This window comes from Mustela nigripes, chromosome 17, assembly GCF_022355385.1.
Source record: "Mustela nigripes isolate SB6536 chromosome 17, MUSNIG.SB6536, whole genome shotgun sequence".
NCBI lineage: Eukaryota > Metazoa > Chordata > Mammalia > Carnivora > Mustelidae > Mustela > Mustela nigripes.
Window position 1 is genome coordinate 16,087,240 of NC_081573.1, and position 26,707 is coordinate 16,113,946.

Genomic DNA, 26,707 nt, shown 5'->3' on the forward strand with positions numbered 1-26,707 from the left:
CAAATAAATGAATAAAATCTTTAAAAAAAAAAAAAGAAAGAAAGTGTTTGTTCATATAGCAAGTTAGAGCATGTTGGGACAGTGCAGATAGATGTGTAGATGTTGTGGGAGTTTGTAGAAATTCCCCTAGAATGGATTTTGGTTTTTGAGTGAAACAGAAAGCAAGATCATTGGTAAGGATGAGGAAAAAAGGTATTGAAGATTTGAGGAGAGAGGGAAGGTATGAAATGGTCATTTAGAGGAGTAGGGACATGAATGGACTAGAGAAATGTATCATAAAAGGATTTGGGGCCTCTTGAGGTTCGTGTCATGAATTTAAAGTAAGACCAGTTAACATGATTGGTGTAATTTTCTCCAGGAAATTACAGTGGTTCAAGGTACAGAAATAGAGTATGCTGAGAGATGGCAGTGGTTTAACCAGGTTGGTAAGGGCAGGGAAGTCCAGGGTATATCCATGGGGTGATTATAACAAATGGTTGTGCTAGGAAGTGAAAACATGGTAAGTCAGTGATTTGTAGGTTCTAGTGGGGTCAAAGAATTATCCTAATTGGGGTACCAGAGGACAAAAGTTGGAATATAGGAGGTAGAAGTCAGAAAGGGAGAGTTGAGATTAGGGAGGGTTTGCTACTTACTGGTAATGACAAAGTCTGGGGCATGGCATTGGAAGTGAATGACTATTGAAGTGTGGAGGACAACACTACAGGAGGAAAGAAGGGACATAGAACTGGGAGGCCTGGTTGTTGGGAGGATTATTTATATAGATATTGAAATGACCAAATATTATGTATGATAGGAGTAGCATTGGAGAGAGTGACAGTGAGCCAGGTGCTGAAGTGTTGAAGGAGTGACAGAGTATTGGTATCTCCCAGGAACTGGTAGACAACTAAAACAGGGAGGGATGATGGAGTCTGATTTCATGAGATTTAAAACTAGGGGTCTTTCAGGGAGGTGGGAGGAGTAATGGTCTAAAAATAAATGTAAGGAGCAGAGACATCACCTGCCTTACCTCCAGGTGCTGTGGTACAAGGAATGTGGGAAATAAAAACACTCACCACATGACAGGGCTTCAAGGGAAGTAGTCAGTCCTCTCAGCAAGGAGCCATATTTCTATGCAGGCAGAAAGGTGAAGAGAACGGTTGACTTTCTTCATCCTGGTTTAATTATAATTATGAATGGATTTTGAAACCAAGTATTTGGTTAGAGATCAACATTTTATTTTTATTTTTTTTAATTCCAGTGTAGTTAACTTACAATGCTATATTAGTTTTCAGGTGTACAATATAGTGATCTAATGGTTCTATATATTACTGGGTGTGCATCAAAACCAGTGCTTTCCTAATCCCCTTCACCTATTTCACCTATCTGCCTCCCCCCACCTCCCCTCTGGTAACCATCTGTTTGTTCTCTATAGTTAAGGATCTGTTTTTCGGTTTATCTTTCTTTTCCCCGCTTTGTTCATTTGCTTTGTTTCTTAAATTCCACACGAGTGAAGTCATATGGTATTTATCTTTCTCTGACTTATTTCACTTAGCATTATACTCTCTAGCTCCATTCGTGTTGTTGCAAATGGCAAGATTTAATTCTTTTTTATGGCTGAGTAATATTCCATGGTGTGTGTGTGTGTGTGTGTGTGTGTGTGTGTGTGTGTGTAGAGAAAGAGAGAGAGAGGGGTCAAATATTTTTAAGAGATCATTTGTTAGAGATCAGGTATTTTAAAGTAATAATTTAAAGTTCCTTATGTTGATGCCATTATTTTCATTAACTTTCATTAAAAGAATCATTGAGGGGTGCCTGGGTGGCTCAGTGGGTTAAAGCCTCTGCCTTCAGCTCTGGTCATGATCCCAGGGTTCTGGGATCAAGCCCCGCATCGGGCTCTCTGCTCAGCGGGGAGCCTGCTTCCTCCTCTCTCTCTCTGCCTGCCTCTCCGCCTACTTGTGATTTCTGTCTGTCAAATAAATGAATTAAAAAAAAAAGAATCATTGAAAAGTGTATGTCATATATTAAAAAATAGTTATACATTTATTATATATATTTATATAAGGTAAGGAAAACATTTTTGGAAGCATATATGGCATATGAACCAAACTCTTAACAGGAACAATATATGAGGGATGTTATTACAATATATGAGGGATGTTATTGGTAGGGCAGAGATGAAGAAATTCACAAACTATTTCACATTATAAATAAGAAAAAGTTACTGAGTGTTGTAAAACACATTTAAAAAAAATAACTTTGAAAAAAATAAAGAATTTTTTAAAGATTTTATTTATTTATTTGAGAGAGAGAGACAGTGATAGCAAGAGAGCGCACAAGCAGGGAAGAGAGGGCGAAGCAGGCTCCCTGCTGAGCAAGGCTCAATCCCAGGACCTGGGATCCCAGGATCCCATCATGACCTGAGCTGAAGGGAGATGCTTAACTGACTGAGCCACCCAGGCACCTCTGTAAAACACTTTAATAATTTATATTCTGTAGAGACAGTTTAACTATGACAAAATTGTATGAAATACCCAATAAATGTTTTCTTGCCTTGACAGATTCACCTCTTCTAAAAATTATATACACACACAAACACATGTTAGCTTTCATCAGCAGGCAGTCACATTATAGCAAACTAATATCCAGCTGAATCACAGCATAGCTCCAAATTTTAAGCACTTTGCCCATTTTAAGAACACCCATTTCTTTTTTTTTAAGATTTTATTTATTAATTTGACAGAGAGAGAGAGATCACAAGTAGACAGAGCAGCAGGCAGTGGGGTTGTGGGGGAAGCAGGCTCCCTGCTGAGCAGAGAACCCGATGCAGGACCCTGAGATCATGACCTGAGCCGAAGGCAGAGGCTTAACCCACTGAGCCACCCAGGCACCCCCACCCATTTCTTTATACAAAATTTTAAGTACTCTGGGTTAAAGTATTTGAATTTTAATAGAATCGATGATCTGCTGTCCTTGGTCTAGCACAATTTTCAGAGATATAGCAAGAACTTTTTGGTCTCCCTCTCTCTCTCTCTCTCTTTTTAAAAATTTATTTATTTATTTGAGAGAGAAAGAGAGCATGCACAAGGGGAGAGGCAGAAGGAGAGAGACTACAAGCTGAGCACAGAGCCTGACAATGAAACTCAATCTCAGGACCCTGAGATCATGACCTGATCAGAAACCAATAGTGGGATGCTTAATTCACTGTGCCACCCAGGTACCCCAGCACTTCCTGGTCTCATTTTTGATCCTTTCATAGTTTCTTGAACTCTTCAAACCGATCATTCATTAATTCAGTTTATTCAGCAAATATTTGAATGCCTCATGTGTGCCAAATACTGTCCTATAACTAGGGCTATAACAGTGAGTAAAGCAAAAATGTATTCTGCCCTCATGGACTTCACATTTTTTTTTAAGACTTTATTTATTAGACAGACAGAGAACACAAGCAGGCAGAGAGGCAGGCAGAGAGAGAGGGGGAAGCAAGATCCCTGCTGAGCAAAGAGCCCTATTCAGGGCTTGATCCCAGGACCCTGAGATTATGACCTGAGCCAAAGGCAGGGGCTTAACCACTTAGCCACCCAGGTGCCCCTGGACTTGACATTTTAGTGGAGGTTGGGAGCACACAATAACAAAATAATTAAGTGCCATGGCAAACAACAAAGGAGGGTTAGGGAAATACAGAACAGGAGTAAGAGCTTGCTATTTTAATACAGAATGATCTGAGAAGTCCAAAAGGCCCGAGGGGGAACGTGTTTGACTATTTTGATTTGAGGATGTAATATCAGGGAAAGCACAGTATACCTAGGGCAAAACAAGTAAGGTGTATATGGTAAGAGATGAAGTTATTTCACTTATTTCATTTCAGGAGTTGGTAACCTTCAGAGATGTGGCTGTAGATTTCTCGCAAGAGGAGTGGGACTGTCTAAATTCTTCTCAGAGGCATCTGTATAGTAATGTGATGTTGGAGAACTACCGGATCTTGGTGTCCCTAGGTAAGGATATCTTATCCTTGTAAAATTGAGCTTCTGCTCATAAGGGCCTCTTTGCTACCATTATTGTGAATCTTTGGGTGGCATCCTCAGTGCTTGGCTGAAGTCGCTGTGCCAAAGTAATGGTTTAATATTTGTAAAGTTGCCAGTAGATGGGTCTGTTATTAATCTATGTTGGAAGCTTCAGCTTTCCTGTAATTTTAATACACATCCTTTATATATTTTTCTCTGGCTTACTGTAAACTCCCTCTTCCCTGTTGATCAGATTGGTTATAAATTATGGGATATCCTCTGCATGACCAGATTGTTTCTTTTCATACATGCAGGACTTTGCTTTTCTAAGCCAAATGTGATATTATTGTTGGAACAAGGGAAAGAGCCCTGGATGGTGAAGAGAGAGCTGGCAAAAGGCTTGTGCTCAGGTGAGTGAAGAGGAAATAGGCAGGCAAAAACCTCTGGAGATGATGGCTCAGCCTGACTTAGAGGTATCACCTCTTCATTCTTTGTTGGCATGTTCTAGGTCTTACTAGAAACTTGGGCCTTTTAATGTTCTCTCCCATTTATTCTTCATGGTCCCTCCTTTAATAATTTGCTCCCTCCTTTCTAAAAACTCATTTATCTATTCTGAGTCCCATTCCTTCCCAGTTTCATAAGTCTCTTCCAGTCTTTTAATCTTTTCCTAATCTGATAAACTTTTTGAGCTGTACAGACAGCTGTAACTAAAGGGCTAGATTCAAGTCTTGATTCTTACGTGCAATAAAATTCTAGGCAAGTTACTTAACCTCTCTACTTTTATTTTGTTATCTGTAAAATGGGATATACTTCTTTTTTAAAATTTCTTTTCAGTGGGCGCCTGGGTGGCTCAGTGGGTTAAGCCACTGCCTTCGGCTCAGGTCATGATCTCAGGGTCCTGGGATCGAGTTCCGCATCGGGCTCTCTGCTCAGCAGGGAGCCTGCTTCCTCCTCTCTCTCTCTGCCTGCCTCTCTGCCTACTTGTGATCTCTCTCTGTCAAATAAATAAATAAAATCTTTAAAAAAAATTTCTTTTCAGTGCTCCAGAAGTCATTGTTTATGCATCACATCCAGTGCTCCACACAATACATGCCCTCCATAATGTCCACCACCAGGCTCACCCAGCCTTCCATCCCCTCCCCTCCAAAACCTTTTGTTTCGCAGAGTCCACAGTCTCTCATGGTTTGTCTCCCCCTCCAATTTCCCCCCAACTTACTTCTCCTCTTCATCTCCCCATGTCCTCCATGTTATTCCTTATGCTCCAAAAATAAGCAAAACCATATGATAATTGACTTTCCCTGCTTGACTTATTTCACTCAGCATAATCTCTTCCAGTCCCGTCCATGTTGATACAAAAGTTGGGTATTCATCCTTTCTGATGGAGGCATAATACTCCATAGTGTATATGGACCATGTCTTCTTTATCCATTTGTCCATTCAAGGGCATCTTGGTTCTTTCCACGGTTTGGCAACTGTGGCCATTGCCACAATGAACAATGGGATACAGATGGCCCTTCTTTTCACTACATCTGTATCTTTGGGGTAAATACCCAGTAGTGCAATTGCAGGGTCATAGGGTAGCTCTATATTTAATTTCTTAAAGAATCTCCACACTGTTTTCCAAAGTGGCTGTACCAACTTGCATTCCCACCAACAGTGTAAGAGGTTTCCCCTTTCTCCACATCCTCCCCAACACATGTTGTTTACTATCTTGTTAATTTTTGCCATTCTGACTGGTGTAAGGTGGTATCTCAATGTGGTTTTGCTTTGAATCTCCCTCATGGCTGGTGGTGATGAACATTTTTTCATGTGTCTATTAGCCAATGTGTATGTCGTCTTTGGAGATATACTTTTAAAGTGCTTAAACAGTTCCCTTCTCATATTGTGAACTCAAAGGCTGTTAGTTGTTATTGTAGTAGTAGTAGTGTAGTAGTGTCTCTCCAAATGCCTTGTTTTTCTTTTAATGGTAAGTTCATTCATTCTTTCATTCCTTTCATCAACATTTATTGAATTTTTGAAGATTACATGCAAGATTCTAGAGCATTATGTATTTGTAGAAGTTATCAAACAATTGATGGGCCAGTAGCAGAGATACAATATTAAACTATAAATGGCATATGTGAGAAGAAAGCTCACACAAGGAAGCTCAGAGAAAGAGGTGAGAGGCCAAAGAGTCTGGGTAACTGAGAAGATTATGGTCTCTATATAACACAGATGAGATGCTAGAAAACATTTGAGAGAGAATAAATTAAGAGTTTAGGTTTGTGGCATAGGAAGGAGTTTTAGTTAGACATAGGAAGCATTAGGTAAAACAGAAGACTAAAGTTAAAAGGAAAATGAGTATTACTGTAAATATCTCTGTCAGTATCACTCAACTCACCCCCCCCAGTATTCCTCCCTAGTCTTTTATGTTCTTGTTCAATTTTTTAAAAACAATATTTGATATGAAACTGTAGTGTCAAGGAATATATGATTAAATTTTAATTATTATTACTAAATAAATCATACATACATGAATGTATATTAGCATATGTATATGGTTTAAATAGTAATAGAACAAAACCCATGTACCTACTTCTTAGCTTAAGAAATAGAAAATTATTGGGGTGCCTAGCTGGCTCAGTTGGTAGAGCATGCCCCATGTTGGGTATAGAGATTACTTAAAAAAAAGGAAATAAGAAATTGTCAATGCCATTATAGGCCTTTGAGGGCTCCCTAATGATAAACCATTACCCACCCATGGCCCATCCTACCCCTGACCAGAGAAACCATTATTCTACAATTTTGCTTATCTTTTCTTGACTTTTCTTAATAGTTGTGCCATTACCCTTAAACAAAATATGATATTTGTGTATTTTAACTTTTTACATCTGAAAAGATGTGGGGCATATAATTCTGACTTTTTTTTTTTCAACTCAAAATTATATTCCTGAGGGGGGTCTGGGTGGCTCAGTCAGTTAAGCATCTGACTCTTGATTTTGGCTCAGGTCATGATCTCAGGATTGTGAGAGTGAGCTCTGAGTCGGGCTCTCTCAGTGGAGAGTCTGCTTCTCTCTCGCTCTCTGCCCCTCCCCTCACTTTTAGTTTTCTCAATTGTTTGCTGTGCTGGATTTTATTTATTTTTTTTTCAGAAGGTTTTTATTTTGTTGTAGTCTCAGGAATTTATTTTTCCTTTTATTTCCCATCCCTGAGAGGACCTATCTAGAAAAAAGTTGCTCAGCCTTTGTCAGAGAAATTACTGTCTGTGCTCTCCTGTAGGATTTTTATGGCATCAGACTTCACATATAGGTTTTTAATCTATTTTGAGGTGTTTTTTTTTTTTTTTTTTTTTTGGTGTGTGTATGCCATAAAAAAGTGGTCTAGTTTCATTCTTTTACATATTGCTGTCTAGTTTTCCTAACAACATTTGAAGAGACTCCCTTTTTCCCATTGGATGGTCTTTCCTGCTTTGTCAGAAATTGACCATATAATTGTGGTTTCATTCTAGATTTTCTACTCTGTTCTTTTGATCTATGTGTTTGTTTTTGTGCTGATACCATATTGTTGGGTTTTTTTTTTTTAAGATTTTGTTTTTAAGTAATCTCTACACCCAACGTGGTGCTCAAATTTTTACAATACTCAAATCAAGAGTGGCATGCTCTACCAACTGAGCCAGCCACGTGCTCCTGGTATCATACTCTTTTGATTATGACAGCTTTGTGAATTACTCAAGTCTGGAATTGTGATGCCTCCAGCTTTGCTTTGCTTTTTCTAGGTTGCTTTGACTTTTTGAGTTCTTTTATGGTTCCTTACACATTTTAGGATTATTTTCTCTACTGTGAAAAATGCTGTTGGCATTTTTATAGGGATTGCATTAAATGTATAGATCGCTTTGGTCAATATAGACATTTTAACAGTATTTTGTTCTTCCCATCCATGAGCATGAGATATTTTCTTTGTGTTATCTTCAGTTTCATTCATCAGTATTTATAGTTTTCAGAACCCAGGTCTTTTACCTTTTTGGTTAGGTTTATTTATAGGTGTCTTACTACTTTTTTTTTTTTTTAAAGATTTTATTTATTTATTTGACAGAGAGAGATCACAAGTAGGCAGAGAGGCAGGCAGAGAGAGAGAGAGAGGAGGAAGCAGACTCCCTGCCGAGCAGAGAGCCCGACGCGGGACTCGATCCCAGGACCCCGAGATCATGACCTGAGCCGAAGGCAGCGGCCCAACCCACTGAGCCACCCAGGCGCCCCGCGGTGTCTTACTACTTTTGATGCAATTGTAAATATGATTGTTTTCTTAATTTCTCTTTCTGCTATTTCATTTTTTTAAAAGATTTTATTTATTTATTTGACAGAGATCACAAGCAGGCAGAGAGACAGGCAGAGAGAGAGGAGGAAGCAGGCTCCCTGCTGATCAGAGAGCCCTATGCGGGGCTCGATCCTAGGACCCTGGGATCATGACCTGAGCCGGAGGCAGAGGCTTTAACCCACTGAGCCACCTAGGTACCCCTCTGCTATTTCATTTTTGGTGTATGGAAATGCAACAGATTTCTGTACATTTGGTATCCTGCAACATTTATAGTCACTACTGAATTCATTTATCAGTTTTAGCAATTTTTTGGTGGAGTCTTTTGGATTTTTCTATTATATATAGTATCATGTCATCTAATAGTGAAGACATTCTTTTCGATTTGGATGCTTTTTATTTCATGTAGTTTTGTGTGATGATAGCAGGCATTCTTGCTCACTTTTGGTCTTAATGAGAGTGCTTTCATATTTTGTTATTAATAACTCTGATATTTAGAGGTTTTTGGTGTCTTTTTGCTTCTGTTTGCTAGAGTTTCATTATAGAAAGCTTTTGAAAGGCATCTGGGTGGCTCAGTTGGTTGGGCGTCTGCCTTTGACTCAGGTCATGGTCCCAGGGTTCTGAGATTGAGCCCCACATTGGACTCTTTGCCCAGTGGGAAGCCTGCTTCTCCCTCTCCCTTTGCCTGGAGCTCCCCCTGCTTGTGCTATCTCTGTCAAATAAATAAATAAAATCTTCAAAAAAAAAAAAAAAGAAAGAAAGAAAGCTTTTATGTTTTAACAAATGTTTTTCCAGCTCTGTAGATGATTAGATGGTTTTTAGTTTTTCATCTGTTAACATGGTGAATTACATATTACATTTTTAATGTTGAACTAACTTTATAGACCTGAAACAAACCCATTTATCTCTTTTTCATTCATGGCTACTTGCTGTTTGCCAATATATTTTTTAGGTTTTTTGCATCTACAGTAATCAGTGAGTAATGTTGAAGTTCAATTTTTCCTTCATGTACTCTTCTTGTCAGATTTTGGAATCAAGATATTAGTCTCTTAACATTTATTGGTGGGTATTCCTCTTTTTTCCTCCTTAGAATAATTTGTGTAAAATCAAAATTCTGTTTTTTGAATGGTAGAACTTTGTTCATCTTGACCTGTGATTTTTCTTATGAAAAGAATTTAAACAACTAATTCAATTTGTTACAAGATCCTGTTTCTCTTATAATCATGGAGTTGTAGTATTTTTCTAAGAATTTTTATGTCTTATGTAAATATTCAAATTTATTATATAAAGTTATCCATTATCTTCTCTTATCTAAAGTTGGCATTGTTTGTAATTATAACCTATTTTTTTCTTCCAAAAAGAATCAAAATTTTTCATGGATTTCTCTTTTTTTTTTTTGTATTTTCAGACACTTTTCACTTTACTGATCCTCTCTAGTTTATCTTTTTAAAAATTTCATGGGGGTGCCTGGATGGCTCACGTCATGATCCCAGAGTCCTGGGATCGAGCCCCACATCAGGCTCTCTATTCACAGCCTGCTTCTCCATCTCCTCTGCCTGCTGTTCCCCCTGCCTGTGCTCTCTCCCTCTGTCAAATAAATAAAAATCTCTTTTAAAAATTTCATTTATTTATCTTCTTTATTATTTAATTCTTCCCTTGTTTGTTTATGCTAAACTTTTTTAACTTCTAAACTTTCTAAACTTCTTCCTTTGTTTATTCTAAACTTTTTTTATTCTTTTTTTTTTAAGATTTTATTTAATTATTTGACAGAGCTAGATCACACGTAGGCAGAGAGACAGGCAGAGAGAGAGAGAGGGAAGCAGGCTCCCTACTTAGCAGAGAGCCCAATGCGGGTCTCAATCCCAGGACCCTGAGATCATGACCTGAGCCGAAGGCAGCGGCTTAACCCACTGAGCCACCCAGGTGCCCCTCTAAACTTTTTTTTAAAAAGATTTATTTATTCGACAGAGAGAGAGAGATCACAAGTAGGCAGAGAGGCAGGCAGAGAGAGAGGGAGATGCAGGCTCCCTGCTGAGCCGAGAGCTCGATGTGGGGCTTGATCCCATGACCCTGGGATCATGACCCAAGCCAAAGGCAGAGGTTTTAACCCACTGAGCCACCCAGGCGCCCCAATCTTTTTTTAACTTTTAAAGTTAGATAATTGATTGTTTTTGAGGATCTCTCTTTTCTATTTTAAGCACTTAAGACTTATGAACAGAGGCACCTGACTGGCTCACTCAGTGGAGCATGTGACTCTTGATTTTGGGATTGTGAGTTCAAGCCCCATACTAGGTATAGTGATTACTTAGAAATAAAAATTTTTAAGACCATATTAGGAATATATTCCACATATATGATATGTTGATATCATGATATGTTGATAGGTTGTATTTTTGTTATCATGTATATCTAAGCATTTTCTAATTTCCATTGATTTTTTTTGCAGACCCATGAATTACTTGGGATTTTTAGGTTCCAAATTCAAGTTTTTGCTTCTTTAACTGCACTGTAGTTAGAGAATATGGTCTATTTAATTCAAATTCTTTAAAATTTATTTTATGTCTTAGTGGTTAATTTTGATAAATAGTTGGTATGTCCTAGGAAATAATATCTTTCTGGTTGTGCAATATATAGCATTTGATATATGTCCTTTGAATTAGCTCATTAATTTTGCTGATCAAATCTTCTGTATCATTGATTTTTTTTTTTTGTATCATTGATTTTTTAAAAAATCTCTGAGAAGTCAATTATAGGAAGACTTGTCCAAAAACTCTAATGGTGAATACATAATTTTTTGGGTAATTCTGACAACTGGTTTTTTATATTTTAAAAGTATTTTATTAGGTCATATGTTTTTGGAATTGTTTTATTTCTTTGGTAAACTCCTCCATATATTATTGTTACCCTCTTTAAATCTAGTGATGGTTTTCCCCTTAACTATATTGCTTGATATTAGTGTAGCTATACTAGCCTTCTTTTGTTAATACTTCCTTGGTATAGTTTTTCTATTCCTCTACTCCCTTACTTTCTGTGTTTCTCTTATAAAGAGTATTTATAGCTAAAGAGATTTTTAGTCTACTCTGATAATCTGTATCTTTTAACTAAATGATGATAATTACATATTTTGGTATTATTGGTAGAATTGGACTAATTTACACCATCTTATTTTCTTTTATAAATTATTTTCCTATATTTTGTTTCTTGACTTTTACTCCATCTGCTACTTTGAAAGATAAACAGTCTATTTCTATTCTTCTATTGGTTAGCTTAAAAAATTTAACATTTATGGGACATCTGGCTAGTTCAGTCAGTAAAACATATGACTCTTGATCTTAGGGTTGTAAGTTTGAGCCCCAGTTTGGCTGTAGAGATTACTTGAAAATAAAATCTTTTTTTTTTTTTATTTTTTTTTTGAAAATAAAATCTTAAAAAAAAAGTTAACATTAATAATCACCTTAACAAAGTCTAAAATTAATCCTTACCTTTATTTTCCTTCCTTAAAAATATAAGAACTTTAGAATGATTTAATTTCACTTATCCTCATTTCAGTTTTTTTAATCCCATAAATCATTTCATTTTATGAAGTTACAAATTTAGACCATTATTTTGTTCAGTTAGTGTTGTTTAGATTTACCCATGTTTCATTTTCTTCTTTCATCATTCCTTTCTATATCCCAGAACTTTTTCCTGTGTCAACTCCTTTATCAATAAATATACTATTTATACATTCTATTTTGTTATTATTAATTTATTCATTTGTTTGGTGTACTTATTTTGCTTTCATGCATATAAATTGACAGCCATTATTTTTATCAGCACCTTAGAGATACCACTCCATACTTTTTTGGCTTCTATTGTTGGTATTAAGATGTCAGTTTTCATTAATATTTTCTTCCTTGCTTCTTTTAAAAACTACCTTCTCTTTGCCCTTGTTATTCTGTATTTTCACCATGACATATCTAAATTAAATAACATTTTAATTGCTCTACTTGGGATTATGGTTCTGATATCTGACCATTCAGGTCTTAATAGGTCCTAGGTAATGATCAGTGGTTATTTTTTCACATATTATCACTTCCCTATTCTCTATATTTTCTTTTCCTAAGACTCCAGTTAGATGTGGCTAAGACCTTCTTTCTCATTAGGGTTAAACTAAGGGTGTTAGCTTCAGTTGCCCCTTACTTACTTAAAAGTACCTTCTGGAGTCTTTTTGACTTCTGGAAGTTTACCTTAATGTCTTGCCAGCTTTGCAACACATCTAAAAAGATATTTTCTGTATTTTACATAACATCTTATGTTTTTTAGTTGTTTTAACCAGACAGGTTTTTCATACTAACCAGCCTGCTCTATTGCTGGACAGGAATCCTGACACTGTTAAAAGGACTGGCAACTCATTACCATGTTGCGGTCTCTAATTTTTTTTTTAAGATTTTATTTATTTATTTGACAGGCAGAGATCACAAGTGGGCAGAGAGGCAGGCAGAGAGAGGGGGAAGCAGGCTCCCTGCAGAGCAGAGAGTCTGATGTGGGGCTCGATCCCAGGACCCTGTATACCCATATACACTCCATGTGAATGAGAAAAGGGTGCATCTATACCTTTTGATAACATGGTAGATTAAATATAATATCATAATGTATTTTCTTAATTTACATTTCTTTGAATACATGAGATTGATATTGTTACATGCATTTATTACCCAGTTAAAAGTGTGTCTTCACATCATTTGTCTATTTTTAATGAATTATTAATACATTTTGCATATTTATAAGGGTTCTACCTTATTATGGATTTTTTTCGTTTGTTTTATATTAAAAACATTAATTTTTTATAGTAAGCTACTGTAATAAAATTTACTCTTAACTATTTTTAAAGTATATTTTCCATATTGTTTTGCTACAATCACCAGAATCTTTCCATAGAACTCTTTTCATCTTGTAAGACTGAAACTCTATATGCATTAAACAGTTAAGTCTCCATTCTCCCCTTCCCTAGTCCCTGGCAACCACCATTCCACCTTTCTTTGAATTTCAATAATCTAGGTACTTGATATAAGTGAACAGCAATTGTCTTTTTGTGACTGGCTTATTTTACATGGGTTAATGTCTTCAAAGTTGAATCACATTGTAGCATGTATCACAATTTCCAGCTTTTCATTTATTTTTTTAAAAGATTATTTATTTATTTGACAGACAGAGACCTCAAGTAGGCAGAGAGGCAGGCAGAGAGAGAGGATGAAGCAAACTCCCTGCTGAGCAGAGAGCCCGATGCGGGGCTCCATCCCAGGATCCTGGGATCATGACCTGAGCTGAAGGCAGAGGCTTTAACCCATTGAACCACCCAGGGGCCCCAATTTCCTCCTTTTCAAAAGTGGAATAACATTTGACTGTGCGTGTGTGTGTGTGTGTGTGTGTATATATATATATATATATATATATATATATATATATATGGTTGCTTCCATCTTTTGGGTATTGTAAATAATACTCCTGTGAACATAGGAGCACAACCGCCTATTTTAAGACCTTGCTTCCAATTCTTTTGGGTATATACTTAGAAGAGGAATTGCTGGATCTTATTTTTAATTTTTGAGGAAATTCCATACTGTTTTCCATGGAGGCTCTCCCATTTTACATTCTCACCAACAGTTCCAACATTTTCACTACCACCTGTAATTTACTTTTTCTTTCTTTCTTTCTTTTTTAATCATAGCCATCCTAATCAGTATGAAGTAGCATCTTGTGGTTTTGATTTGCATTCCCCTAATGATTAATGATGTTGAACATCTTTTCATACTTGTTGGCCATTTGTATATCTTCTTTGGAAAAATGTCTGTTCAAGTCCTTTGTCTATTTTTTAGTTGTGTTCTTGTCCAGTTGCAGTTCTTTATATATTCTGGATATATATATGCATTTTCAGATGCATGATTTGCAGATGTTTTTCTCCCATTCTGTGGGTTGCCTTTTTACTTTGTTGATTATAACCTTTAATAAATAAAAGATTTTAATTTTCGTGAAATTCAGTTTTACTTTTCCTTTGGTGCTTATGCTTTATGATATCATAACCAAGAAATCATTGCTAAATTCAATGTCATGAGTATTTTTGAGTATTTTTCCCGATGTTGGCAACTAAAAGTATTTTAGTTTTAGGTTTTACATTTAGATCTCTGATCCATTTGAGGTAAACTTTTGTATATGATGTAAAGTAAGAGCCCAGCTCTTTTGTTTGCATAAGGATACCCAATTTTCTCGGCACCGTTTGTTGAAAAGCCTGTCCTTTCCCACTGAATGGTCTTTGCACCCTTAGCATCTGTATGTCTTCTTTGGGAAAAAATGTCTATACATGTCTTTTGCCCATTTCTGAATTGGATTATTTGTTTTGGGGGGTTTGAGTGTGATAAGTTCTTTATAGAATTTTGAATATTAACTCTATCAGATACTTCATTTGTAAATATCATTTCCCATTCAGTAGGTTGCCTTTTAGTTTTGTTGATTGTTTCCTTTGATGTGCAGAAACTTACTCTGATGAAGTCCCAATAGTGTTTGTTTTTGTTTTTGTTTCCCTTGCCTCAAGAGACATCTAGCAAGAAGTTGCTATGGCTGATGTCAAAGAGGTTACTGTCCATGTTCTTTAGGATTTTAATGGCTTCCTATCTCATATTTAGGTCTTTCTTCCATTTTGGACTTATTTTTGTGGGTATGATGTAAGAAAGTGGTCCAGTTTTCATAACACCATTTGTTGAAGAGACTGTCTTTTTTCCATTGGATATTCTTTCCTGCTCTGTCATAGATTAATTGATCGTATAGTAGTGGGTTCATTTCTGGATTTTTTATTCTGTTCTGTTGATCTGTATGTCTATTTTTGTGCCAGTACCATGCTGTCTTGTTCACTACGCTTTGTAATATAACTCGAAGTCCAGAATTGTGATGCCTCCAATTTTGCTTTGCTTTTTCAAGTTTGCTTTGTCTATTCAGGGTCTTTTGTGTTTCTATACAAATTTTAGGCTTGTTTGTTCTAGTTCTGTGAAAAATATTGTTGGTATTTTGATAGGGATTGCATTAAACCTATAGATTGCTTTGGGTAGTGTAGATATTTTAACAATATTTGTTATTCCAATCCATGAGCATGGAACATCTTTCCATTTCTTTGTAGCATATTCAATTTCTTTCTTCAGTGTTTTATAGTTTTCAGAGTTCAGGCATTTCACCTCTTTAGATAGGTTTATTCCTAGGTATCTTATGGCTTTTGGTATAATTGTAAAAGGGATTGAGTCGTTGATTTATATTTCTGTTGCTTTGTTATTGATGTATGGAAATGCAACAAATTTCTTTCCTTTTTTTTTTTCTTTCCAAGATTTTATTTAAATCCAAGTTAGTTAACATATAGTGAAGTACTACTTTCAGGAATAGAATTCAGTGATTCATCACTTATATATAACACCCAGTGCTCATCACAGCAACTGTCCTCATTAATGCCCGTCACCCATTTAGCCCATCTTCTCCACCCATCTCTCCTCCAGCATGCTAAGTTTGTTCTCTGTAGTTAACAGTCTCCTGAAGTGCCTGGATGGCTCAGTTGATTATCTAACTCTTGATCTCGGCTCAAGAGGACTTAAGGGCTCTGCACTCAGTGTGGAGTCTACTTAAGTTTTTCTCTCCTTTCCCTCTACCCCTCCCACTAGTGCTCTCTCTCTCTCTCTCCAATAAATAAATAAATCTTTTTGAAAAAATAACAGTGGTGACAGTGGACATCACTCTCTTGTTCTTGACTGTACTGGAAGAGCACTCAGTTTTTCCCTATTGAGGTTGATAATTGCTGGGTCTTTCATATACGTTGGCACCCTTATCAAAAGTCATTTGACTATATATGTGAGGGTTTATTGTTGGGCTTTCTATTTTCTATTCCATTAGTCTGTATGTCTGTCCTTATGCCAGTAATACACTGTTTTGATTACTGTAGCTCTGTAGAAATTTCTGAAATCAGGAATTGTGGGACTTTGTTCTTGCTTTTCCAGATTTGGTCTGGAAATTTGATCTTCCTTTTCAAGATTACTTTCACTATTTGGGGTCCATTGAGATTCCATATGAATTTTAGGATCAATTGTTTCTTATATCTGAAAAAGAAATCCTTGGGATTTAACAGGAATTGTACTGAATCTGTAGATAGCTTTAGGTAGTATATACTTCTTAGAATATTAATGTTCTAATTCATGAATTCAGGATATCTCCATTTATTTACAGCTTATTTGATTTCTTTCTGCAATGTTTTGCGGTTTTCATTATATATGTCTCACCTCTTTGATTAATTCCTATTTTATTCTATTATAAATAGAGTTGTTTTAATTTCATTTTCAGATTGTTCATTGTTCATGTATAGAAATGCAACTAATTGGGATGTGTTGACTTTGTATCTTGCTATTTTGCTGAATTTGTTTATTAGTTCAAATGGATGGTGGGGGCAAGTGGAGTCTTTAGTGTTTCTACATAGAAGAGCATGTCATCTACAAACACATAATTTTACTTCTAACTTTATAATACGGATTTTTAAATTTTATTTTTCTTGACTAATTGCTCTGGCTAGAACATCCAGTACTGTCCTGACTAGAAGTGGTGAAGGTAGGCATTCTTGCCTTTTTCCTGGAAATCTTGGAGGAAAGCTTTCAGTCTTTACCATTAAATATGATTTTAGCTATGGGCTTTTCATATATAGTTTGTATTATGTTGAAGTAGTTTCTTTCTATTGCCAGTTTGTTGAGTGTTTTTTATCATGAAAGGGTTATGGATTTTGTCAAATGCTTTTTCTGCACCAATTGAAATAATCATTTTTCCTTCTGTTAATGTGTGTTACATTAATTTTTGCTGAACCATCCTTGTAGTCCAGCATTAAATTCCACTTGGTTATGGTGTATAATCCTTATAATATGCTGTTGAATTCAATTTGCTAGTATTTGTTGATGATTTTTACATCAGTGCTCATAAGAGATACTGGTTTCTAGTTTTCTCATAGTATCTTATAGTCTTGCTTTGGTATCAGAGTAATGCTGGCCTCATAGAATGAGTTTGGAATTCATCACTCCTCTTCATTTCTTTGGAAGAGTTTGAGGAGGATTTGCGTGAATGTTTTAAATGTGTGATAGAATTCACCAAAGACACTATCTGGTCCTAGGCCTTTTCTTGTTAGAAGGTTTTGGATTACTGATACAGTCAACTTACTAGTTATGTGTCTGTTCAGATTTTCTATTTCTTTATGATTCAGTCTTGGTAGGGTGTATGTTTCTTATAATTTGTCCATTTTATCCAGTTTACTCCATTTGTTGGCATGCAGTTGTTCATAGTACTCTTATAATCCTTTTTATTTTTGTATGATTGGTAATAATGTGGCACCTTTCATTTCTGATTTTAGTTATTCAAATCTTCTTTTTTCTTAGACAACCCAAATAAAAGTTTGTCAGTTTTGCCTGCCTTTTTGAATAACTATCTCTTGGTTTTGCTGGTTCTATTATTTTTCTGTTTATTTTGCTTATCTCTGCTTAGTCTTTCCTAGCTTTGGATTAGTTTGCTCTTTTTCTAGTTGGTTAAGATGCAAAGTTAGGTTGTTGATTTTGGCTCCTTCTTCTTTAATGTAAGCATTAATAGCACAGCTTTTGATGCATCCCATAATTTTTGGTATGTTATATTTTTATTTCCATGGGTTTCAAGATAACTTGTGATATCTTCTTTGGTTGGTTAAGTGTTTAACTTCCACATATTTGTGGATTTTTCCAGTTTTCATTTTGCTCTTGATTCCTAGTTTAATTTCATTATGATTGAGAAAGATAATTTGTATGATTTCAATCTTTTTTTATTAATGCATCTTTTATGGACAACACATAGTCTATCCTAAATACATGTTTACTTTTTTGATGTGCTTTATGATTTTAAAAAATTTTTAAAGATTTTTTATTTATTTGAAAGAGAGAAAAACCACAAGTAGGCAGGCAGAAAGAGAGGGGGAAGCAGGCTCCCCTCTGAGCAGAGAGCCCAGTGTGAGGCTCGATCCCAAGACCCTGAGATCATGACCTGAGCCCAAGGCAGAGGCTTAGCCCACTGAGCCATCCAGGCACCCCTGGATTCTTAAAAAGGTCAGTTTTCCAAACTGCAAAATCTGAGAGAACAGTCTGCACAAGACCATGCTTATTTCAGACACCAGCTGCAAGTTTGGATCTTCAGGGCTGCCCTCATTTCTGACGAGCTGGCTATAGAAGGAGGTACCCACAGACACCCCCACATTTGATAATTCACAACAGTGGTTCACAGAGGTCAGGGAAGAACTATATTATGATTACAGTTTATTTTATTTTTTTTTAAAGATTATTTATTTATTTATTTGACAGAGAGAAATCACAAGTAGATGGAGAGGCAGGCAGAGAGAGAGAGAGAGGGAAGCAGGCTCCCTGCTGAGCAGAGAGCCCGATGCGGGACTCGATCCCAGGACCCTGAGATCATGACCTGAGCCGAAGGCAGCGGCTTAACCCACTGAGCCACCCAGGTGCCCTGATTACAGTTTATTTTAATAAAAGATACAAAGAACCAGCCAAAAGTAGAGACACCAAGGGCAAGGTCTCCGAGACCTGCAAACATGAAGGGGCCCTCCCGACATTTCAGTGTTTAAAAGAATAAGCTCTCTAGAGAGCATCATTGTACAGGGTTATTTGTTTTTATGCGTTTCAGTTTCTTTATGTAGGCATGATTGAGTGAGTCATTGCTGAGTCCTCAATGTGATACAATCTCCAGCCTCCTTCCCTTCCCAAAAGTCAAACTGATATCATGGTGGCTCAAAGCATCAATACTTTAGTTACATGGTTGGTCTTTCTGGCATGGCCAGCCTCCATACTAAATCATCACATTAGCAAAAATTATATAGGGGTATGTTGTGAGTCATAAACTATAGTTATAAACTATCAGGTGTGGTCCAAGGGGCTCACTATGAATAACAGTGACACTCCTTCCAGGAATATAGAGGCTTTAGATGGACCACAAAGTTCTGCCAAATACTTTATTAAACAATTTTTTTAAAAAATTCACAATGCAGGGATGCCTGGGTGGCTCAGTTGGTTGGACGACTGCCTTCGGCTCAGGTCATGATCCCGGAGTCCCAGGATCGAATCCCACATCGGGCTCCCAGCTCCATGGGGAGTCTGCTTCTCCCTCTGACCTTCTCTATGCTCATGCTCTCTCTCACTGTCTCTCTCTCTCAAATAAATAAATAAAATCTTTAAAAAAAATTCACAATGCAATTCTGATTATGAGTGAAAGTAATATATTGATTTAGAATTAATGGCTTTACGTTGTTCTTCACATAGAAAAGCAAAGTATGCATCTTCTCCCTTTATGCAGATTTATGGTGGGGGGGCATTGGGTCCCTCATTAGAATTGTAAAGCTTCTGCCTTTTTCTTGTAAAGTTTATTTTTAGGCTATTTTCCCTCTTCATTTTTGTTGTCAATGTTACAGTTTTCTTCTGAGGTTAATTATTTTCTATTTTCCCTTATTGCTTTCTAAAATTGATTCTAAAATTGCAAAATGATACATTCTTATTTGAAACAGTAAGTATAAATACTACAGTAATCTCCCTTCTACATAGATTCTACATTCTATTAGGCACCTTTTATTTATGTAATGACTCATTTCTGGTGTTTTACAAGTCAAAACATGCACATAATTCTTTTTAATGATTACTATCATTAGCTGTTGTTATTATTTTTGTGACATTTCTTGACTAATATTCCAGGTTTTAATTTTTTAAAAAAGATTTTATTTATTTGAGATAGAGCACAAGCAGGGAGGAGGGTCAGAGGGACAAGGATAAGCAGACTCCCTGTTGAGCAGGGATCTCAAAGCAGGATTAGATTCCAGGACCCTGAGATCATGACCTTAGCCAAAGGCAAGTTGCTCAACTGACTGAGCCACCCAGGTCTCCCAATTTTATTCTTTTTTAGTATTTTATTCTTTTTCAGTATAAACACAGGGAGCAGGGAGCCTGACTCAGGGCTCAGTCCCAGCACCCTGGGATCATGACCTGAGCCCAAGGCAGATACTTAACTGACTGAGCCACCCAGGTGCCCCTTAACATTTTTTTTAACACTTACTCCTTCTTAATCTCTTTGACTTTGTTCTGTTTTCTCAGGTATCTTAATGTTGGAGTGCTTTAGGGTTGTTCATTACTTGCTCCTTTCTCTTCTGTTTATCCACACTCATTCTCTTGGTAATGTATTCTCTTTTATTACCACGTATATGTTGGCAGGTGCTTGGGTGGTTCAGTCAGTTAAACATTTGTCTTCAGCTCAGGTCATGATCTCAGAGTCCTGGGATCAAGTCCTGGGTTGAAGCCCCCTCTGCCTGCTGCTCCTCCTGCTTGTGCTCTCTCTCTCTGACAAATAAATAAATAAAATATTTAGGGTGCCTGGGTGGCTCAGTGGGTTAAGCGTTTGCCTTTGGCTCACGTCGTGGTCTCAGAGTCCTGGGATCAAGCCCTGCATCGGGCTCCCTGCTCAGCAGGGTATTATAAAATACTTTTATAAGTAAATAAATAAATAAAATCTTTAAGAAACACACGCATACAAACTACCATGTATATGTTGGCAATTCCTAGTTTAAAATTCCAGACCTCTATCTTAAACTCAGTCTTATGGGTCCATCTGCCTTCTCAGCATTTCCATTTCATTCTCTAAAAAATACCTTAAAAGTTTATTATATTCAAAATTGAACTCCAGATCTTCCATATCTTTCTACCTGAACCTGCTGTGCCCATGGCCTTCCCCTTCACTGTTGTTGGTTAATCCATCCTGCCATTGCTCAGACCATAGATTTGGAAGGCTTGCTTGTCTCATTTTTTCTGTTACAGTTCATATCCAATCTGTCAGGATATCCTCTTGGCATTTCCTACAAAATATACCTAGAATTGATAGCTCCTTGGTCTGGTTACTCATCTCTTCACCTGGATTACTAAAATCTTAGGTCCCCTTGCTTCTTCCCTATTTTCCACCTTTCAGTATTTTTATTAAACTGTAAATAGATATCACTCCTTTACTCCACAAACACTTCAGTAGTTCTCTATCCCTCTCAAGGTAAGAGCCAAATTCCTTAGAAAGCATATGAAGCTTAAATAATCTTTTATCTCCTGACTTCATCTCCTACTACACCTCTCCAGTAACACTGGCCTACTTGCTATTTCTCAAACATAGAAAACATGCTTCTACTTTTAGGCTGTTTCCTTTTCCCAGAATGCTTTCTCCATATATCTAAGTGATTAACTTCTTTGCTTGCTTCAAATCTTTGCTTAAATGTTAACTTACTAATTATTTTTACCTCTTGCTTCACCAGCATTCCTAATCTCTTTTATCCTGCTTTTCATTTTCTGTGGCACGTAGTACTTCCTAATATATAATTAAATTTACTCATTTAGCATTTATTTCCTATCCCTCCTAAGAATATAAGGTCCAAGGGGTGCCTGGGTGGCTCAGTCCTTAAGCATCTGCCTTTGGCTCTGGTCATGATCCCAGGGTCCTGGGATTGAGCCCCGCATTGGGCTCCCTGCTCAGTGGGAAGCCTACTTCTCCCTGTCCCACTCACCCTGCGTGTGTTCCCTCTTGCTGTCTCTCTCTGTGTGTCAAATAAATAAGTAAAATCTTAAAAAATTCAGAAGATTATATGGCACAAGTTTCAGTGAATATTCTTGAAAGAAGCAACTATAAGAATGAAAGTTATTTTAGTGCCTGTGTTAATCATACATGCATAAAATTATAACCAAGTCCCTCCACTTGTTTTTTTTTTAAGATTTTATTTATTTATTTGACAGACAGATATCACAAGTAGGCAGAGAGGCAGGCAGAGAGAGAGGAGGAAGCAGGTTCCCTACTGAGCAGAGAGCCTGATGCAGGGCTTGATCCCAGGATGCTGGGATCATGACCTGAGCCGAAGGCAGAGGCTTTAACCCAGTGAGCCACCCAGGCACCACTAGTCCCTCCACTTCTAAAATTTCTTAGATTTACCTTACTGATTTCCTTATAATTCGAATCATTCCTCCTCAAGTTTCTGTGTGACCTGTTTTGTTTCTTGCAAACATTAGAACTATAAAAGCCAATTTTCTTGTGGCTTTATTAAATTTGCATACTTCACTGTATGAATGTACTTTCATAAATGTTTCTTCTAGTACATGATAGAGGAGACATTTTCTTTTTTTTTTTAGTATATGTACTTATGAACATATACTAACTGTATATATGTCTATATATGTAACATATACTTCAATTTGTACTGTTGAAGCAAGCACAAGACGTTTTCTTTAATTATTATTTTTCAGGCTGGGAATCTATGTGTGACACTGAAGAATTAACTTCAAAGCAGAACATTTATGAAGCCCAGTCATCACAGAAGATAATAGAAAAATTCACAAGCTATGGCTTTGAGTATTCTAGTTTGAGAGAAGAATGGAAATGTGAGGGCAATTTTGAGAAACAGTCAGTTAATCAGAAGGCATGTTTCAAGGAAGAGACAATCACTCATGAAGAAGCCCTTATTAATAAAAGAGCACAAGAATATAACAAATCTTGGGGAGGTTTCCATCTGAACACACTGCTTCATACACAACAGATAATCACCAAAGAGGAAAAAGTACATAAGCATGATACACATAAGAAAAGCTTTAAAAAAAATTTAATGGCCATTAAGCCCAAGAATATCTATACAGAGAAGAAACTCTTGAAATGTAATGACTGTGAAAAAGTCTTTAGCCAGAGCTCATCTCTTACTCTTCATCAAAGAATTCATACTGGAGAGAAACCATATAAATGTGTAGAATGTGGAAAAGCCTTTAGCCAGAGATCAAATCTTGTTCAACATCAGAGGATTCATACTGGAGAGAAACCCTATGAATGTAAGGAATGTAGGAAAGCCTTCAGTCAGAATGCACACCTTGTTCAACATCTGAGAGTTCATACTGGAGAAAAACCTTATGAATGCAAGGTGTGTAGGAAAGCCTTTAGCCAGTTTGCTTATCTTGCTCAACATCAGAGAGTTCATACTGGAGAGAAACCTTATGAATGTATTGAATGTGGGAAAGCATTTAGCAATAGATCATCCATTGCTCAACACCAGAGAGTTCATACTGGTGAGAAACCATACGAATGTAATGTCTGTGGAAAAGCATTTAGCCTTCGTGCATACCTTACTGTACATCAGAGAATACATACTGGAGAGAGACCTTATGAATGTAAGGAATGTGGGAAGGCTTTCAGCCAGAATTCACATCTTGCTCAACATCAGAGAATTCATACTGGAGAAAAACCTTATAAATGTCAAGAATGTAGGAAAGCATTCAGCCAGATTGCCTACCTTGCCCAACATCAAAGAGTTCATACTGGAGAGAAACCCTATGAATGTATTAAATGTGGAAAGGCTTTTAGCAATGACTCATCCCTTACTCAACATCAGAGAGTTCATACTGGAGAGAAGCCTTATGAATGTAATGTTTGTGGAAAGGCTTTTAGTTACTGTGGATCCCTCGCCCAACATCAGAGAATTCATACTGGAGAGAGACCTTATGAATGTAAGGAATGCAAGAAAACTTTCAGGCAGCATGCACACCTTGCTCATCATCAGAGAATCCATCTTGGGGAATCACTCTCACCACCCAATCCAGTCAATCACCAAGTCCTCTAGACATTCTCATAAATATTTCCAGAATTTATACTCTTTTCTCTATGTCTAATGTTGCCATAGTCTACAGTTCATCTCACCTGGATCACCATGCTGTAGCTTTCTAACATGTCTTCCTGTATCAACTTTTGGTCCCTTTAAATTCATTTCCCACCATGACCCAAACTGATTTTTTTTGAGTGTAAGAATACATCACTGCCTCCAATTAAAACTTTTTTGGGGCTTACTGTTGTTCTTAAGCTAATATCTACAGTCTTAAAATTGTCTATGAGGCATTTCATATCTGGTTCTAAACCTTTCAGCCTTATTTTGTTCCAGTCTCCTTCTCTGAGCACTAGGCACTTCCCAGGACTAAAAGCTTAGATTCTGGAAAATCATAGCTCTACCACTACTGTGGCATTATGTGACTTTGAGAATTTGTTTGACCTATGTAAACCTCAGGGTTTTCTTTAATTCTTAAAATAGGGATAATAAAGGATACTGTATTGTAGAAATGTGATTATTAAATGAAATAGTGTCTGTCATAGATTGATGCATATTAAGTAATAAATTTGCATGTAAAGTGCTTCACATAGCACAACAGCAGATTTTCAATAAGTCATGATAGCTTACATGTAGTGAGTGCCTACTATGCACCAGGCACTGTTCTACATACTCAACATATATAAACTCACTCGTCACAGCTAGAATAAGATTCCTCAGTGGGTAAAGTAGAACATTCCTGGGAAGCAGCAGGTCAGAATTGAGAAAACCCAAGCATTTGAGAAACATAAGTGGGAGTCTTCATACTCTAGATAAGTAATCAATATAGACACAAGTAGTAGACCTACACCTACAACCAGTTTTAGGAAGTTTCTAAAGATAATTGGATAAACCAATCAATATAAAGAAAATGGGGATTCACACAGAATACAGAACTCACATTTAGATCAAGGAAAGAAAACACTATCACGATTAACTCTAAAAAACAATAAACATAGAAAATTCATACTATTCCATAAAAAGACACCAGGCTCAGGCAATTGTATTGGGTGAATCTAGGTAAATTTAAGGTTTTAAATTGTTCCATACCACAGAAAAAGTACAAATTTTGTAAATTTTTTAACCAGTGGTTGTAAAATTGAAACCAAAAAGGGGATTGAGGAAAAGAAGTTGCAAATATATATAGGCTTTTACATATTTGAAATATATGTTTCCACTCATTCAGTGAATATTGAGTAGCTACTGTTTGCTGGACACTGTTTTAGATATGAGGAGACAGTAGTGATCAATACTAAGACTATGTCCTCATGGAGTTTAAAGTTATTTAAAGGCTCAAATTGAATTGAAATTGTTCATTTTTAAAAAATTGTTCTTTTTTAAAAAAGGATACATGTTAAAATAATATTAATGAAATGGAACTGGAGAGTATTTTGTATGAGATGGTACCACTTATATAAAGTTTGAAAATATGCAAATTGATGCTATGTGTATATGGCTAAATACCATATAGATTTAGTGTTACAACATTCATGGAAATAATAAATCCAATACAGGAGTGACATATGGAAGGGAAAAAATGAGATTGAGAAAAGGATGCAAAGGGAGATATGTTTTAATCATTTACTTCTTTAAAAAATAAGCAACTGTGGCCAATTCTTATAAATTGATAAAACTGGTTGTTGGTTTATAGGTAGGTTCTTATTCTCTGTATCTTTCATAATAAAAAAATAAAGAACATTTAAATATTTGTTCTTGTCAAGTTATTTCCTTGCTATACCTCAGTCATGACACTGGTGTTCCCATCTATATTCACCATTCTCTTCAGAGAGAAGCTGACACATAATTGATCATACAGTCTCTTCATTCTTTTAATGTAGCACATTATATTGATTTTTTTAAGTAGGTACCATACCCAGCATGGAGCCCAATGCGGGGCTTGAACTCACGACCATGAGATCAAGACATGAGCTGAGATCAAGAGTTAGATGCTTAACCAATTGAGACACCTTGTCACCTAACATTACATTGATTTTTATAGCTTGTACCACCCTCACAGGACTGGGATAAATTGCATTTGGTCTTAGTGTATAATTCTTTTAATAGGTTGTTGAATTCACTAGCATATTATTATTGCTAGTATTGTGTTGAGGACCTTTGCATCTATATTCATCTGTATTCACAAGGGATACTGGGCTGTAGTTTTTTAATAACAAGGTAATGTTGACCTCACAGAATAAGTTTGGAAGTGATCCCTCTAATTCAAGTTTTGGGAAGAGTTTGAGGAATATTGGTGTTAATTCTTTAAGTGTTTGGAAGAATTCACCAGTGAAACCATCTGGACCTGGGCTTTTCTTTGTTAGGAGGCTTTTGCTTAATGATTTAATTTCTTTTTTTCTTTCTTTCTTTCTTTCTTTTTTTTTTTTTTTTGTTTAGGTCTGTTTGGATTTTCTATTTTTTTGTAGGTCTTTTTGTAGTTTGTGTATTTCTAGGGGTCTATTTCTAGTTTTCCCATTTCATCAAGATTGTCAGAGTGCTTAGCCTACATTTGTCTATAGTATTCTTATAATCCTTTTTCTTTTTGAAAAATTGGTAAAGTCCCTACTTTCATTTCTGTTTTAGTAATTTGAGTCTTCTTTCTCTTGTCTGTTTTAATAGTCAATCTAGCCAAAAGTCTTTCAATTTTGCTGTTATTTTAAAGGAACCAACTCCTGGGTTTGCTGATCATTATATTGTTTTGTTTATCTGTGCTCTAATCTTTACTATT

General features: G+C 36.4%; 1 protein-coding gene across 10 annotated transcripts in view; it reads left to right on the top strand.

Moving 5' to 3' along the window:
- ZNF570 (zinc finger protein 570) overlaps window positions 1–25,690 on the top strand; it is a 38,499-nt gene extending 12,809 nt beyond the window's left edge. For 9 of the 10 annotated variants that reach the window (XM_059382930.1, XM_059382936.1, XM_059382932.1 and 6 more), the window contains exons 3-5: window positions 3,845–3,971; window positions 4,295–4,390; window positions 22,607–25,690. In XM_059382930.1, coding sequence (XP_059238913.1) covers window positions 3,845–3,971; window positions 4,295–4,390; window positions 22,607–23,964 — 1,581 coding nt within the window. In that variant the 3' untranslated portion in view covers window positions 23,965–25,690. Of the gene's footprint in view, window positions 1–3,844; window positions 3,972–4,294; window positions 4,391–8,077; window positions 8,244–22,606 lie in introns of those variants that run through there. The other variant, XM_059382937.1, reaches the window with a different exon arrangement.
- The last annotated feature ends 1,017 nt before the right edge of the window (window positions 25,691–26,707 follow it).